Below are 17500 nucleotides of genomic sequence, written 5' to 3' on the forward strand. Positions count from 1 at the left end.
GTCCCAGGGGTCCCCCGCTGGCCCCGCCTCCTCAGGCTCAGGGGGCGGGGCCTCTTCAGCGTCCGCCTTCCCCATGCTGAGGGGGTCCAGGTCCAGCCACTCGATCCTGCTGGCAGCGGGCGGAGCAGCGGGTTTGGTCGGGGGCGGGGCAAGGGGCGGGGCCAGAGGCGGGGTCAGCCGTTCCCGGTCGCCCCCGGAGGGCCTCCCGTCCTTCAGGAACTTCGACGTGCTGGCGATCTGGTCGAAGAGCTTAGCCAACTCCGGGGAAACAGCGGGGGCGGGACCGGGGGCGGGGCCCTGCAAGGGGGCAAAGGTCACGAAGGCGGGGCTTGTCGGGAGGCTGAGGAAGAAGGCGCGCTCGGAGGAGGAGGCCCCGAAGGGCGGGGCGGGCGCGGGGAAGCCGCTTTGGAAGGGGGGCGGTTTGGGGAAGACCGCACAGGGGAAGAGGGGGCCCTGCGGATGGGAGGGGGTCCAGGGCCCCCACTGGTGAGGGGTGGGGTGGAAGGCCTGGGACCCCGGGTAGGAGGCGCTGAGGCTGCACCCCAGCAGGGCCGAGGGCCGGGAGGCGCAGCCGCTCCCCGCCGAGTCCTGCAGCAGGAGGCGCTCCAGCTCCTCGCTGCTCAGCTTCTCCCCGCCCCCGCCCCCGTCCCTGCCCCCGCCCCCGTCCCCGTCCCCGTCCGCCCCCCTCCTCTCGCCCTCCGACTCGGCGAACACGATGAGGTCCGCCTCCGGCTGGCGGCCCGACCGCGAGGCCGCTCCCTGCAGCTCCCGGGCCAGGAGGCGCGCCGCGGTCGCCGAGGGCGACGTCGCGGGGAGCGAGTGCCTCTTCCTCCGCTGGTGTCTGGCCAGAGCCTCGGCCTCCATCCGCAGCGCCTCCTCTTTACCCACAATCCCCTCGGGCCCGTCCGCCGCCCCCAGGGAGGGGGACAGGTCCTGCTTGTAGCCACTGGATATCTGGGCCATGGCGTCAGCTGGCTGGTGCCATGTAACCGGGGCGACGGCTGATCCTGTGCGTCCGAAGGTCGGCTCGTCAGTTGAGAGGGATCAGGCGTCTGTCGGGGAGCAGCAAACAGGCTGGGTGAACTCTCCGTCACGCCAGAATTTAACTGTCTGAGGCCACAACGCTCTTCTATAGAGGTTGCAACCTTTTCAAACACTACTTCCACACTGCTGAGTCAACAGGAAATTATTTTTCTTATTGGAAATGAATGTATTTCAGAGGTATTGGAGGGGAAAGGAAGGGAGAGATGGGGAGAGGGGGAGAGGGAGGGGAGAGAGAGAGGAGAGAGAGAGAGAGAGAGAGAGAGAGAGAGAGAAAGAGACAGAGACAGAGACTGAGAGAGAGAGGGAGAGAGAGAGAGAAAGAGAAAGAGAGAGACAGAGACAGAGAGAGAGAGAGAGACAGCATAAACACAAACTCAGTGCCCTCCGCTGTGTCACTTGATTCCCTGTGCAGACTGAACCATGAAGGCCCTGCAGGCACAGCCAGCCACAGCTTGGACACAACGAAGCCGGCTCGCTGACACAGAGGCAGCCTGGGCCGACAGAACGGCCGCCAGCGACGAGAATCCAAACCGATTTCAGCCGGACAACCTCGAGAAATCACCGGCGTGCGATCCGCCCGCCGACCGGGCTCCGCGCGAGCGGGACGCAGCCGGGCCTCGCCAAATCCACGGCAACAAAAAAAAAAACACGTTTCAGGACAAACCCTGGCAACGGCAGGAATCCTCACACGACTGTCGAATTCTCCCAAAAAAAAAACAAAAAAGAACTAAATAAAGTGCTTGTGCAGAGGAAGGGGCGATAATTCTTCAGATTTTCAGCTCGGTTTCTGTTACGGTCAGAACCGAAATAAGATTCCGTCTCATAATTATGCCTAATTATGTGTGGAACTGGAGCCAGCATCCAGTGCTGGGGATTTAACAGATACCTTTCACCGCAACCTGACGCGTTCACCTGGAGCGGGAGACAATACTCATGCAAATCACCGTAACTGAAACCGGTTCTGTTCAGCTCCTAAAAAAGAAGAAAAAAAGCCTACTCAGACTGATATCCCTGCGCTTTCTGCATTCACAGGAGCCCCCAGGGGGCTCTGACTCAAAGACACACACACAATTAGGGGGAGATGGGGAAAAGGGGCCGAACCACAGAGGTTTTAGTCTGTACCGTCCGGACAAAAAAAGAAAAGGAGACTAGAAAATGTGGGTTAGGCAACACAATGGAAAAGAAAAAACATCTGTGAGTCACTGGGGAAAACTTAAGACATCTTTCTTAGCCTTGTGGCAAAACAAGACTTTTTTTTGTAATGGTGCTGAAGGGGGTGGGCAGTGGATAAACAGACTGACCTAAAAATGTGCAATCAGTTAACTTTCTTCCAGGGATGATTATGAGCAAAATATGCCTGGAATTTTGTTGTTTCAAGAAAAAGAAAAAAAGACTTTTTTTTTTTTTTTTTGCTGGGACTTACACCAAACTCCACATTAATGGGAATGACCCAGATTCACAGGGATCTGCGGAAAACATTGAGCGATAGGAGAACTCAGGCCTGAAAAAGCGGCCAGCCAATCATTCTGAGGCAACAAGGAGGTCAGGCAGAACTCCAACACAATGCCCCCAGAAAGCCTGCCCCGGCACGCGGACGACAACTGCACACGCGCCCTCCGGAGGCCACACAGTGGCCCCGCTTCCAGACCTGAACGCAGTCACTTTCCCCTCCTCTCTTCACCCCCCCCCCCCCCCCATCTCTCGTCTTCGTCAGCCTCAGGAACCACGTGATCGCAAACGCAGCGAACCCACACGCAGAGAGGAAATGCCTCAGAGCTTCTCATTCGACTTCACAGCAAATAAAAACGGACAAGACGTAATGCTGAGTCAAACATGCGTCACAATCAGAGGGGAGGGTGGTGGGAGAGGGGGAGAGGGGGAGAGGGTGGTGGGAGAGGGGGAGAGCAGGGGAGAGGAGGGGAGGGGGAGAGGGGGAGAGCAGGGGAGGGTGGTAGGAGAGGGGGAGAGGAGGAGAGCAGGGGAGGGTTGTGGGAGAGGGGGAGAGCAGGGGAGGGTGGTGGGAGAGGGGGAGAGCAGGGGAGGGTGGTGGGAGAGGGGGAGAGGGGAAGGAAGGGGGGGCCAAACCACAGACGCTTCCAGTAGATTCCGGGAATTTTGTTTAAAGGATGTGATGTGTGAATGGAGGGAAGGGGTCAGCCCCCCCGCTCCCCGCCCCCTGCCCCCCGCGTGATGACCTCGTCCCGGCAGAACGCACAGCCAGCCTCCCGCCGTCTCCGGCAGCGAATCAGAGCCGCTCTTCCCGTACGGCGCGGCGGAACCCTTTCCTCCGTGGCGTAACCGTGCCAACGAGCAGAGCCCCTCGCGTGTTTACGGCACGCGCGGCAGCCAGACTGGGGTACGATAACACCGTCTCGGGGGGCACAGGCCTCGTCCCAAACCTTATCTGCTGAGCTGAAGGGCCCACACAGGGGTGGAATCCCTGCATTTTTGGCGCGCTTCAGACGATTAACGCAGCCGTGAAATCCTAACATCTTTACTGCACTTCAAACAATTAATACAGCCATGAACTGTACACTCATGGGAAGATTCCCAACATTCGGGGAATAAAATGTATTTCTGTACATGTCTCCAGCTTCTAACCGGATGAGTCGCTAAGAAAGTGGGCAGTCACTGGGGGCGACATCGCTCAGGAGGTAAGACCGATTGTCTGGCGGTCGGAGGATTGCCGGTTCAAACCCCGCCCTGGGCGTGTCGAAGTGTCCTTGAGCATTACATTACATTACAGGCATTTAGCAGACGCTCTTATCCAGAGCGACTTACACAACTTTTTTTTTTTTTTTTTTACATAGCATTATTACATTGTATCCATTTATACAGCTGGATATATACTGAAGCAATGCAGGTTAAGTACCTTGCTCAAGGGTACAACGGCAGTGTCCTTACCCGGGAATCGAACCTGCAACCTTTCGGTTACAAGCCCAGTTCCTTACCCACTGTGCTACACTCCGTCCTTAGTGAGCAAGACACCTAACCCCCAACTGCTCTGGCGAATGAGAGGCATCAATTGTAAAGCGCTTTGGATAAAAGCGCTATATAAATGCAGTCCATTTACCATTTACCATTTACCACTGCCATTTAAAAAAGACGATATTCTCACCGAGGTCGCGCAGATGTGCGAACCTTTGCCCCCGTAGGCCTACTTAACACTAAGGAAACTTAGTTTTCAGGTAGCGCACTTCGGAGGCACACAACACGTTTGGCTCCAATGAGTCACAGTTGGGCTCGGAGCGCATGTCTAAAGAAAAGAAGCTTGCGGGAAAAAGGAAGGGTACCGACCGAGTGTGACAAGACGAATGCACTTTGCATTCGAAACTACAATCGGCTCGGTGGACTGTGCCCCATTACGCACACACGAGGCCCTGCCAACTCGTCGTGCCAGTGATTACCCTTCGCCAAAAAAGAAAAAAAGCCCTGAGCTCTCTGAGACGGTGAAGACCAGCAGGGGACACGGCAGCACCGTTTACTTTCCCTCTCGAATATCAAACGCTACGCGGCCTAATCGGAATTGTAAATTCCGTTTTATCACGTCAGGAAGACGATGGAACGATGGAAACACGGTGACATTTACACTCATTACTGACCACGGCACAAAGGGCCTCAACTCTAATGGCATGGTGTGAAAGCAGTTTAGGGAAAGCGATAAAAATGAAGAGATAACAGGTCCAGTGCTATCACCTTACCTTTGTCCGATAAGAACTGAGATTAAAAACAATGTCAGGAATTCTGTCAGCCCCGAACAAAGAGACTTGGAACAAAAACAGTACCAGAATTGTTTTTGCTTCCATTTTATTGGAAAATCAGACCCCACATTAGACACCTTTACTCAAACACACATCTAGAGATCAAATACGAGTCAGCAAAAATGAGCTGCTATTAATATTAAGAGTAGCCCATTTTAAAAAAAAAACAAGGAATAAACATTTTCCCACAACAATGCTTACTTGACCATACAAATTTGATGCTTTCCCAAAGAAGGGCCTCATTAGTGTGAAAAACAGTAACAATTTCTTCAGACTGCCAGATCACGGGCTCAGAGGAAGAGGCTAATTGTGTAGCTTGTTACTTGTTAGTGAAAGCCCACACCCACCAAGTAAAAACACTTTAAGCAAGCGACCGTGCAGCTGGTCGAAAAGCACAAAAAGCATCTTCCAGACCCAGAAATAAATGACTAATTCATGCTCGTTTGTGTTTAAATGATTCACTTGTACCGCGCCGCCCTTTCACTCTGAGCTTCCATCTCTTCTGGGAGATTACAAGACATCCAAAGATAAACAGAACAGGGGAGAAACAAAAAGCTGTGCTCGTCTGAAAAAAAAACAATCCAAAACATTCTGCACCGCTTGCTTCTTACTACAATAAAGCTCTCGCAGTGTAGGGTTGGGGGGGTGTGCACGCTGCAGTAAAACAGAACAGTCTCTGAGGCACCCTAAATAAAGCTAAATAATAAAAGGTTTCTCTGTGCATGTGAGGGTTTGTCACGCATCATCATGTAACTTCAAGTAACGTCAGCTTCACTAACTTTAAAGATGTTCTTCAGTTTGATGTGGGCTCTTGGGTCCAGGGTTAGATCATAAACACGGATAACTTGCACGGAGTTGTATTACAGGCCAGGGACTGTGCAAACCATGCGTTTTGTAAGATAACCTGGCAATACCTCTAGGATGACAGTCTGATCCACAGTAAAACTTCAGTTATATGAATGTTCGGTGACACCCATAGACTGTGCAGTTCACTCCAAACTTTATAGCAGACACCAGATCAAACCCTATTCCCTTCTTTGCATGATTGTTAATTGAATTCCACCATCTCTCAATTGGCCCACAGTAAAAGAATAAGGCTAGATCAGAAAAGGCAGACCAAGCAATACCTTTTGTGGACCATCAATGGCTTATTTACATACCTACTAATTTAAAGTGAATAACGTTTGATAGGCCTATTCACAAACAAATAATCAATCTAAGCACCACATTCAAATATTTTCAAAACATGTCATTTAAAAAATACAGTGAGCGTAAGTTAACGGCAGTCATTGACTAATCTTATTTAATTAACACCCAGCAGTGAAAAAAATGCTACACTAAGGACCATTTGTCCATTGACTCGGCTAATTAAGTATCAACAGTAACGGAATGTTATGTAGGCTAATGTAATGGAAATATCGGTTTCGGTTGATAACGTTTCATTGAATTGTTCGTTGAAAAAAAGACTTGAAATACTTTCTTTTAAAAACTGACAATTCAATAAGTTCAAAAATTATGATTAATACAGAAGCACCTCGTGCCATCCAGTTGCCGGTTATAAAGTGGCTGAAGATGCCGATTAAATTTAGTTTCCTTCACCGACTCCAACTTCACACAACAGTGAGTGAATAATTTCATCCATCAGGAGTACCCGTCCGGCAAAGTGAAATACGAGGAGGAAAGAGCTCGAGTACTTCCAAAGCAAGGTCCGAAGAGATCAAACACATGTACTAAACGCAGTTAGTTTGCTGTCCAAACTTTTGCACTTCGAAATATTCAAGGAAAAATGAAATATTCCCACCTTTCAAACTCGCCGACTTCTGGGGCCATTTTCCAGCGGCTGGAAATCTATCCATCTATTCAGAGACACAACGTCAGTTCCTGTCTCAAAAGTGCTCGCTTTCAGCCCGACAGTCGGGACACGGTATTACAGTGACACACCGCGACCGCTTACAATAAATTACCGCAGCATTTTACTGTTTATTTATTTATAACATACATTCCACACAATCATCACAAAATATGATACTGGAAATAACAATTATAACATAGGGAAGTATCCGGTCTCATTTTAAGACGCAATGTATTTTAAATATATTGAAATGTATTTAAATGTATTTCCAAGATTAGTTATAACTATTAAGATATTGATATTTATTAACGAATTTTGAGAAGTCAATAGGGTTATCTAAACAAACCCAATAATTGTAATGTTCCTGAAGCCTGTGAAGATGGCTTAGACAGAGCTGTGACACAACCTTGTTACAAACTGAAAATGTGTTGAGTAGGCCTACATACATGTTAAAATTTTTCACGTGCATGTTACATGTCTTCTGTTCGCTGCTATTGAAGTCAGGAAAAGGAAAATCGGTTCTTTGGAGTGTCTGAGCGATTAGGAGCATGCAGAATGGGCTTAACTGTACAAGTATAATTTCACTGTACCAGCACCGAATCCCGATTACAGTTCTAGCCTACTATAAAAGTATATAGGCCTAATCAAGCAAATTATATTTTGCAGGCAATACTGAAAATTACTCTGGGCGAATAGGCTACCTGTAACGTCGAATTAGCAAACTTCTTAGTACAGAAAGTGTATTATTATTATTATTATTATTATTATTATCCGATCTTTCAATTAAAATAGTATCCTAATTATTTAATTTCCCAGACAACATTAAGTACGATTTAAGACATGATCCAAAAATCTTTGCAAACACTTTCCCAAAAGTATGCCAGGTGGGTAAATCCTAAATAAACATAACTGTTCATAAAAGCACCGGACTCACACACGGTACTACATTTACAGCAGACTGGCTGCAAGCATAGACTATATTTTACAAAGTGTGCCTGGAGGTATTTGTCCACAGACGTGACGTAGCCTACGCTTAGATACAGGTGCAGATAAATTATTGTGTAGCCCATCACTTGCTGTTTCTCTGGAGATCGTGGGTGCAGAGTAAATTATATGTTTACAGTGGACATAAATTACATTTTCCCAGTTGGCCACTTGACTGTGTAGCCTATTACTCCTGATAAATTCAACACCAGGCTAGCCGAGGTGAGTAGCCTACACATATGTTTGAGCACAGCCTCCACACAGCCTCCTTAGCCTTTCTGTTTTTCTGTAAAACAGGATGTCACCGACCAGTTAGCCTATTAAGAACCACGCCCGGGAGTTTATATTCGTACTATGAGGCACTGAACATGTAGCTCGAAAGATGCAATGAATCATAAATAAACATTGCACTTTAAACGTACAATAGAAGATGCTAAATATGGATCGTTTTTTTATTTTATAAAGAACAATGTTACAAGTTTTGAGGATCTGAGTGCCCTCTGTATGACGGTGTATCACTTATTTCCGCAAATAGCACACTGACATATATGGCATCTGGGGACCTTAGATGACACTTGCATATATTTTGAATACATGTTCATACTGATCTTAATAAATTTGGTTTGTAAAGTTGGTTAGTGTGAGCAGGTTTAAAGTGCACGTTGGCTACACATGCTGTGCCGCCGATCGATTCATTCATAATTGATGAACTGTATATTTACTTAGCCTACCCGCAGGATGCTGAGCAACACCTTACTGACATCACATTTGTTCAGGGTTCCTATGAACGCCACGTACATTTCGCTGCAACAGAACTTGATGAGGAAATTTCCTCGCAGAGCTTTGACGGACAAAGACACTGCCCAATCAGATCCCGAAGTAAATATTTAAATGAGAAAAATAGAACAATTCTGTCCAATTATCGTTGTCAAAGGCGGAGGTTTTTATGGTAGCCTTTTCACGGGTTGGACTCAAGCAGGACAAGCTAGGTTGAGTATATCAACTAAAAACAGTAGCACCCGTCTGGAAAAGAGGGACATTGGTAGTGAATGAAATAATAAGGTACCCCGTTGCGGAAGACTGAAAACAGCCTGACAGCAAGCTACCTGACAAAGTAAGTATACATTTGGTCAGATTGCATTCGCTTCTTCTTGCCCGTAGGTAGGTACAATAACTTTCACACACTTAGCAGCTGATCGGAATCGGCTGCTGTCAAGCAACATTCATGTTAGCTGACAGGACAGCGCTAGCCAGTAAGATAAACTAGCAGGCTGTGCACTCTCTGGAGTCGAGAGCGCATCGTTTTAGGAATTATTGAAGCCGATCAAAAGTGTGACGTTTCCCCTTTAATTACTGGCAGCACGGTGTCTTCATCGCTCCGTCGCTGCTTGTATGATTTCACTTCGGAGTGACCGTTGGCAACATGAGTTACCGGTATGGAAAGCCGATTAAAGAGTCTCTGCTGCGAGCTAACGTTTAGTAAGGTTAGCATTAGCTTGCTGAGATTAGCTGAGATGCTAGCCGCTGGCTGGTTGGTTTTGAGCCCGTCTTTGACAGATCCACCACGGTCTGAACCAGGCGTAAAACACTGCGATGTGCAACACCTTTAACACCAAACTGGTAGATCGTTTACAGCAAAAGTGTGGCTAGCTAACGCGGGTAATGATAGTTAAAGGCGACCACATATGTTTAGTCCAGTTGAGCTTGTTAACCAACGATCATACGGTCAGAGTGCGATAATTACAACTGAGACTGTACCTTTATCCAACTTGGATGCCTAGTCTAAACGAGTCAGACACGTATGAGTCACTCAGAAGAGCTTCGCAGTCCACTCGTTTCCCTTCAACCAAATATACGTGCTTGACCGTTACTCATATTTACTTATTAATTTGATAAATGGCATCTCGAAAGACTGAAGTACAGGAAGCACAGCATATGTATCCTAACGCACAAATACCTACAAGGTAACTAACGTCTGAATGCAATACAACTTCAATTTGAAATCGTAAGGAAATTATGCAGCTGGTTCAAATATTGAATATACACCTCCAAATCAAATGCGAATCATAACTGCTAGCAGTCTAATATATCATCAGAGCAACATATTAAAATCGCATTTAGGCCCCTCTGCCGGTAACCGTCATATATTGGTTCCAAATCGGGTCTCAGGGCGAGTGGTCTACAAAGGCTTTTTTTTGCGTTTGTTTGCAGATGTGGTGGAGCGGGGGATCGTGTCCCCAGTGCATATTGCTGGTGAGTTTGTTCGTATGGACGGACGCAGTGCCTATCAGTGTCGACAAGACGAAAGTCACCATTCCTGAGGAGAAGGTCCAAGAAACTCCCCAGAGCGTGGTGAGTGGTGCGGGACGCGTGTAGTCCGCCTCCAACACGCCGCGTTCGACAGGCGCTTCATATCGCTCAACACCACAGAACTGTTCTGTGGCTAACACGTAAAAGCTCAGGGTCATAGGTCATATATCTGAGGTCATGATGGATATATATATATTTTTTTAAACTCATAAGCCAAGTTTTCCCACGTTCTCATTTTCAGAGAAAATGAACTCCTGGACAGGGGAATGATTTTGGACACCACATAAAAACTGGGCAGATAGTTTACACAAAAACAGAGATTAAGAGTAAAAGCACAGGAAGTCCTGCTAGCTTGTAGCACAAATGCTTTGGTGTAGCGCAAAGTTTGCGGGTTAAAAAAAAATCCCCTCTGGCTGTTTTTTTTTCTTTCTTTTTTTTTTTACCAACCACTTTACCTCGTGTCATGTCTTTATGCTGTGGCCCTGTGCGTTAGGACACCGGGCTGCACTATGACCGCTACCTCAGGGAAGTCATCGATTTTCTGGAAAAAGACGAGCATTTCAGAGAAAAGCTCCGCAACACAGACATGGAAGACATAAAGGTATCTTCACAACGTGTGTGTTCTTGGTTGTTTTTTTTTTTGTTTTTTTTTTTTACTGGCTTTTATTTGGTTTTTTTTTCTCCCCTTGCTGAAAGCTGCATGAGAATCTAATGACCAAACATGTTTTAAACAGCAAGGGAAACTGGCCAAAGAGCTGGACTTTGTCAGCCATCACGTGAGAACCAAACTGGACGAGCTGAAGAGGCAGGAGGTGAGCAGGCTGAGGACGCTCATCAAAGCCAAGCAGGACCTGGAAGGAGGGAATGGTGCAGGTAGGGGGCAGTCTTGCACACCTGCACACCATGACTCTTATGAGCACGTCCAGGAGCTAAAAATCAACTGGGTCAAATTCTCAGTTTTACAGATGAGAGGAAACATTTATTTCTTTGGTTCACGCGTGAGTGGATGCACGTGTGCACACGTGCATGCTTTGTGTGTGCGTGCGTGCAATGTGAGCACGTGTGTTTAAAATAGTACTGTGTTAGTTCTGAGTAAACAGTGTGTGCAGTAAATGCGGGTGGCCGTTGGTGCATTACCCATAGTCCTCTCCGGGGGTTGACAGGATGCCAGCGTTGCCATTGGCGCTGTGGCAGACGTGCAGACCTGTCGGTGTGAAGTGTACAAAGAACTTCAGGCAGCGCTGTTTTACACGTCTGTCTGTGCGCATCACTCGCGTTAACACAGGTTGGTGAGGCAGCTTCCCGGCTGTCCCTGAACGCGCTCGTTGAACACCGCCCTTGAACCGCTCCCGATGCTCTCCCTCTGAATGCTATTCACATTGAACCCTGCTCCAAATGAACGCCGGTCCCCCTGTCTCCCCACAGGCATGGCAATGGACCACCAGGCCCTCCTCAAGCAGTTTGAGTACCTCAATCACATGAACCCTCACACCTTCGAGGTGGAGGACCTGGACAAACTCATTAAATCGGTAAGCAGCCGTTTCATAGCAGACACAGGGATGGGGAAATACCCCCCCGCCCCCTCCCCATCCACCGGTTGATCCAGAAAAGCATTCACCATCATGTGTACGTGCTTGTAATGAACCAGAGCCTCTCCTCGTAGACGTTGAGTCTGTTCCCTGTGGTTTGCCTTGCTGCAGAAGGCCAGTTTATGAGAGGTAAATTCCAAATTCATTCTGACAGAAGGAACAGCTGGGGGTTGTGTGCAGGCATTAATCAGCCAAGGATAGCCTTTCCTGCCGCTGACAAAAGTAAATATGTCTCCATCTGTAATCCTTTATCCATAATCAAGCGCACCTATCCCTGTCTTTGATTAATTTTATTTTAATGCAAGAAGCTTCCCCCTCCATCTGTGTACTATTCTCTAAACTCCTCTACTTTTATTACCTGTACGAATTACTTCTGAATAATTGTAGTCTAGCATTTAAAATGTGTGTAACCAATCCACTAACTTCAACTGTTTTGATTGTACTGAACGTGTATATAAACGCTTCTAACAAATTTGATACGGTTTTTCCATCTTATTATTTTGAATGAAGAATATTTTAATCGAAACAAATTTACTAACAAATCTACGGCGTGTCCTGTGGTAGCAGGCAGTTTTTCAGTTATTGAAGCTGTGGGAGGCACTTAGCGCACAGCTGGGATATTGTGATTGTGTAGCTTCTGGTGAGTGCTGGGCAGGGATGGGATCAATTTCATTTTAGTTCAGTCAAGCTTGACAAATGCATTTAAATTCAGTCTCTTTAATGGAAAAATTTCCCATAATGTTCAATGAGGACTTTTAAACTCAAGACCTGAACTTCAGCTCTTGGCAGATCACAAATTGCGCGGATTCTTTCCGCTAATTCACTGATCTGTAATGGAATTGACCCCTAGAACTCTGGGACTGGGGTCAAGTGTAATCGTCAACCAGTAGGGACAGTGCTGGTGTACTGCTTTGCCCAAGGTCACTAGAGGGTGGCTCTGTAGAATACCAATTGGACGGAGCTCATGACTGATTAAGGGACACAGGGCTGCTTTTCACTCACAGACCATGACGGCCACAGTTCTTTTGGAATTTGCACCGTACTCTTCGTCCTCCCACCCCTCCTCCTCCTCCTCCTCCAGGCGACCAGCGACCTGGAGAACTACGACAAGGAGCGGCACGAGGAGTTCAAGCGCTACGAGATGATGAAGGAGCACGAGAGGCGGGAGCACCTGAAGACTCACAAGGGACATAAGAAGAAAGACCACACAGGACTAAGTAATAGAAGCACCCAACGCACGCCAAAATCAACCACCCGGTAAGACTCCAAACGGTCACATCAACCACCCGGTAAGACCCTAAACCCTACCAACCACCCAGTAAGACCCTAAACGGTCACATCAACCACCCGGTAAGACCCCTAATGTGCAGTTATCATGCTGTTAACAGGTGAAAATGAACCACCCATTAAATCCCAGAGTCTAAGATTGTTTACTCACCAGACACTCAGCTCCTGCGTTCCTTCCTCCTCTCTGTTTCTGAAATACAGGAGGGTCTGGTTGGTAACAGGAGGTTCTGGTGTTGCATTAGAGGTTAGGGAATACCCATTGCCGCAGTGCTGTACTTGGCCACGCCCCCTAATGAATATTCAGATGAGTTTAATCAGAACGTTTTGGCTTCAGCAGCGGGGAGGCAGAGCAGCCTTCAGAACACAGAGAGCTGAAATCCTGGTGCGTCTGGAGAATCTGTCACATCGTTCCCTCGGTAACCCATTGTGATGCGATGCTCTGCATATTGAGCCCCGCCCATGTCCTGTGATGATGTACAGGGCAGTCAGGACCAGCTGAAGGAGGTGTGGGAGGAGGCCGACGGCATGGACCCCGAAGACTTCGACCCGAAGACCTTCTTCAACCTGCACGGTGAGCCAGGGGCACAGCCAAAAACCACACTGGTCCTTCCTACAGTGCTACTACAATAGGGCTGCGCTGACCCATTCCAGGAGGGCCGTGTGGGTTCCAACCAACCATTCTGACTGAAATTTCTGAATGGACGTAAACGGCAGCACAGGTTCAGACCACATGAAAACATTCTCGGCGAGGACACAGACACAATCTGCGGCTGTAGCTTCTGACTTTCAAAAAAAAAAAAAAAAATCTGATCAGATAAATGGTTGGGTGAATTGGATAAGAAGCTGTAGACTGTTGCAGCCCTCTTAGTGCACACCTGGTCACAGTCCCCTTCTCTCTGCCCTGCAGACACTAACGGTGACGGCTTCTTCGACGAGCAGGAGCTGGAGGCGCTGTTCACCAAGGAGGTGAGTGTGTCCACTTACCCACACACACACTTAGCACACGCTGCTGTACCCACACCCACTTAGCACATGCTGCTGTACCCACACACACTTAGCACATGCTGCTATACCCAGACCCACTTAGCATATGCTGCTATACCAACACCCACTTAGCACACACTGCTGTACCCGCACACACTGCTATACCCAGACCCACTTAGCACATGCTGCTATACCAACACCCACTTAGCACACCCACTGGAGTCCTCAGCTACTTAAAATACAGCCACGTTAAGAGCATTTCAGACTGGTTATGACACTGCATACTGTAAGACTAACACTCAGCCAGACGAGACTCCTGCTGCTTGATTACTATAAGAGCGTGAAGGCCACACTGAAAAACTCCCATCATTCCGTGTTCCTGTGGTCGTAGCTGGAGAAGATCTACGACCCCACCAAAGAGGAAGACGACATGGTGGAGATGGAGGAGGAGAGACTGCGGATGCGGGAGCACGTCATGAACGAGGTGGAGACCCTCCTCCAGCTTCCACCACGTTCTCTTCCCCCACCTTTTACCCCATTGTTACCCCTCCCGCACCTTCTACCCTCTTCTCTTACCCCTCCTCCTTTACCCCGTTCCCCTAACATCTGCCCCTCTGTGAGACTAACTGGCAGTCCCGATTGTAATCTTGCGACTGGGAGACGGAGTCATATTAAGTGCATTCTTTGAATTCAGGTTTTCTGGACTGTTCTGACATTTTTTCCCCAAGTGAACTGACAGTCCTGGTTCCCCTCTGCCTCCAGGTGGACACCAACAAGGACAGGCTGGTCTCCATGGATGAGTTCCTCGTGGCCACAAAGAAGAAAGAATTTCTGGAGCCAGAGAGCTGGGAGGTGAGGTACATCCCTCCTCATCGTCATCATCATCATCGTCATGGTTACTGATATCAGTGCCCTCCACACAGCCGGGGTCCCACACAGAGTGCTCAGTGCTGTGAGCCTCGGGGGGGGGTAAAGGCTAATTAGAGCTCATTAAAGCGGTCGATTGACGGTCCCCCTCGCCTCGCCCCGTCAGACGCTGGAGCAGAACCAGGCCTACACGGAGGAGGAGATGAGGGAGTTCGAGGAGCACCTCGCCCGGGAGGAGCAGGACCTGCAGCACAAGTCGGAGGAGCTGCGGAAGCAGAAGGAGGAGCTGGAGAGACAGCAGGAGCAGCTCAACGCACAGAAGCAGGAGCTCCAGCAGGTAGGAGGCGATTAACTGGGACTCTGGCTACAGCCCGTCACAAACCACCCGGGGGGGGGAGCTAATGCTGCAGCTTTTCACAAATCATCTGGGTGGGGGTGGGGGGGGTGTGGTTGCTGGGTGACTGGAACTAGAACTGTCAGGCTGTCAAGGCACCATGTCATGTCAGTAAGAACAGTTTTCTTCAGTATGCAAAACAGCTCCTCGATTTGCATGCACGCACACAAACACACAAACACACACACACACGCACACAACACACACACACACCACACACCACACCACCTGGAGTCCAGGCTTGTTTGAACGGTGCCGGTGGCTGAGCTCATCGGCGTGTAAAATACTAATGCTATGTGTGGGTGTGAGGTTTCTCTCAGTGTTTAGGGATTATGCAGTAATTGCATGCCTGAGGCCAGGCTTCAGCGTGGGGATGTTAAAGTGCATGCTGAGGGTGTGGACGTCCCTGTGATATAATCAGCAGCTTTTCACCGCGCTCCTCTCCTCTCTCCCAGGCTGTGGAGCACATGGAGAAATTAAAAACCCAGAGAGTAGAACCTCCTCCAGAGATCAAAGGTGCGTGCAAACTCACTCTGTCAATATTTTCTGCTTTTAGTGAACTGGCGTGGTTACAGCTGACACCGTTTCATTCTGTAGCAGCAAGTGTTGTGAAAGGGCAAGTGCTAACATGAAATGTTAAAAATTGTCACTTATATTTCAAGAACAGATTTTTTTTTTTCTCTCCAGTGCCCCATGCTTCTCTGTACATCACATTACGATTCCCACTTCTGCTCAAGCATTGAAAAAAGCACAGAGTGAGAGAAAAGCTCACTCATTTTGAAATATAGAATTTAGCCTTGTGCAACTCCTGGCTCCTACTCTCTGGCGGTTGTGTAAATGCATAGCTCTTGGTTTAGCCTCTCTGTGGCCGTGACGACGTTCAGATTAACTAACGCAAGAAGGATCGCATTGTTGCGCCAGCACGAGCTGTTGCCGGGTTCAGCGCGGCGGTTGCCATGGAGTTGCTCTGGCAACTCACAGAAAAACGGTTACAGCCAGCCACTCGCGCGACAGTTAATGTGAACGAACGACGACGGTGTACGGAGCGGTTTAACCCGCGCGAGGAGCTAAACCGAGCTTTTGTGAAACGGCCCGTTTTGTGTGTTTTAGTTCTGGACTCGGACGGAGGAAACGCGATCCCACCGGTCCCCGAGAACAGCCACCCCCTGCCGCCCGGCCACCTGCAGGACACGCCTCACTCGTAGCCAACGAGAGTGCGCGTGCCCGCAGAACCACACCCCCTTGAAAACAACCAGCAAACCAATCAGAAGAGCGAATTTAATTGTGCCCCGCCTCCAGTCACAGCCTGTCGATTTCATGCTCGTCAGTGGAAAAGTTCGGAGACACCAGCTGATCACTGGGAACAGAGAGGTGCACTGAACCAGTGGGTTTTTATCTCCTGTTTGCACTGGTTTATTTTAGAAAAATAAAAAAAACCCTCAGTATTCGCAGCACATCACTGTCAGATGCTGGACTCCTGATTTATTTAGTTTAAAAAAAAATAATTTTGTTGTTTTAATGTGAGGATGACAGCAGTTATTCTCCCAGCTACGGTCACACAGTGACTGTACTGAAGGTAAATATGGTTTGGATCAGTTCAGTGTAATGATGCGTTTCGTAAGCACTGTCAGCAGGATGAAATATACTGTATTATGAAATGGGTGAGTAAGGCTGCCCTTGTGTACTGCTGTAAATTACAGCACGACAATGCTTCACGGTTTTCTGTCCATAATTTGAGTTGATGACAGATGTTTTTTTTTTTTTTGGGGGGGGGGGGGGGGGGGGAGGAGAGGATGTTTCCTTTTAGAAAAAGGTTTTTTTTTAAATACAAAATCATGTGACCACTTTTTTTTTTTTTTTTTGGTTAAGCAAGAACATGTTGACAAAGCTGGCTGTGTTGAGTGTGACTTTAATTTAAGCACCTTTTCTTTATGTCCATGTTTTGTACATAATTATCATAATTATTTTAATCTTGGTTTCATTTTGAGTTCTGTTGTGTATAAATGGACACACACAATACTTTGTCAGACTTGGTCTACTTCATCCAGTCTAATTTATATTCTGTGCGCATTTTGAGTTCAGGGGAGAGGGAGTTAATAAAATAAAGGGGTTTTAAGAGCATGTTTGTCAGAAAGCCATTGACAAAACGACAGTTGCAATCTCAATTACTCAAGGTTAAAAAAATAAATAAATAAGAAGAGCAATTTTACTCAAAGAAAATACATTTGTCAAAGGGCTGGTGTGCTCAAAAAGACAGACATGTTCCAAGTGTTAAGTGGGATGGTGCGAATGCTGTACGATCACCTGCGTGAGATTTTTTGTCACCTTTAAAAATCATGTTTTGAGGAACTTCATAGATTTCTTTCTGGGAAAGTCTTTGTCAGAGTAGGAAAGAAACTTGAAAAGAAGGCTTGATTCAGTGAACACC

The 17500-nt window shown here is 47.9% G+C and overlaps 2 protein-coding genes across 2 annotated transcripts in view; one reads left to right on the forward strand and one right to left on the reverse strand.

The window, feature by feature from the left end:
* The window catches only part of LOC135242644 (phosphatidylinositol 4-phosphate 3-kinase C2 domain-containing subunit alpha-like), a 40061-nt gene extending 29616 nt beyond the window's left edge, over positions 1–10445 (reverse strand). Inside the window, exons 1-3 of the mRNA XM_064313798.1 lie at positions 9954–10445; positions 6607–6661; positions 1–1052 (exon numbers count right to left, since the gene is read on the reverse strand). The exon at positions 1–1052 is cut by the window's left edge and continues 180 nt beyond it. Of these exons, the coding sequence (XP_064169868.1) occupies positions 1–963 (963 nt within the window). The 5' untranslated portion in view covers positions 964–1052; positions 6607–6661; positions 9954–10445. The remainder of the gene's footprint in view (positions 1053–6606; positions 6662–9953) is intronic.
* LOC135242555 (nucleobindin-2-like) lies at positions 8595–17193 on the forward strand. The gene is given in 14 exon segments (XM_064313684.1): positions 8595–8755; positions 9853–9993; positions 10445–10552; positions 10686–10824; positions 11377–11480; positions 12622–12760; positions 12763–12797; positions 13308–13398; positions 13735–13793; positions 14203–14295; positions 14574–14663; positions 14845–15015; positions 15528–15588; positions 16183–17193. Coding segments are annotated over 13 exon segments (1326 nt in total). The 5' UTR covers positions 8595–8755; the 3' UTR covers positions 16278–17193.
* Positions 17194–17500: the final 307 nt, after the last annotated feature.

The sequence above is a fragment of the Anguilla rostrata genome, chromosome 16, assembly GCF_018555375.3.
Source record: "Anguilla rostrata isolate EN2019 chromosome 16, ASM1855537v3, whole genome shotgun sequence".
NCBI lineage: Eukaryota > Metazoa > Chordata > Actinopteri > Anguilliformes > Anguillidae > Anguilla > Anguilla rostrata.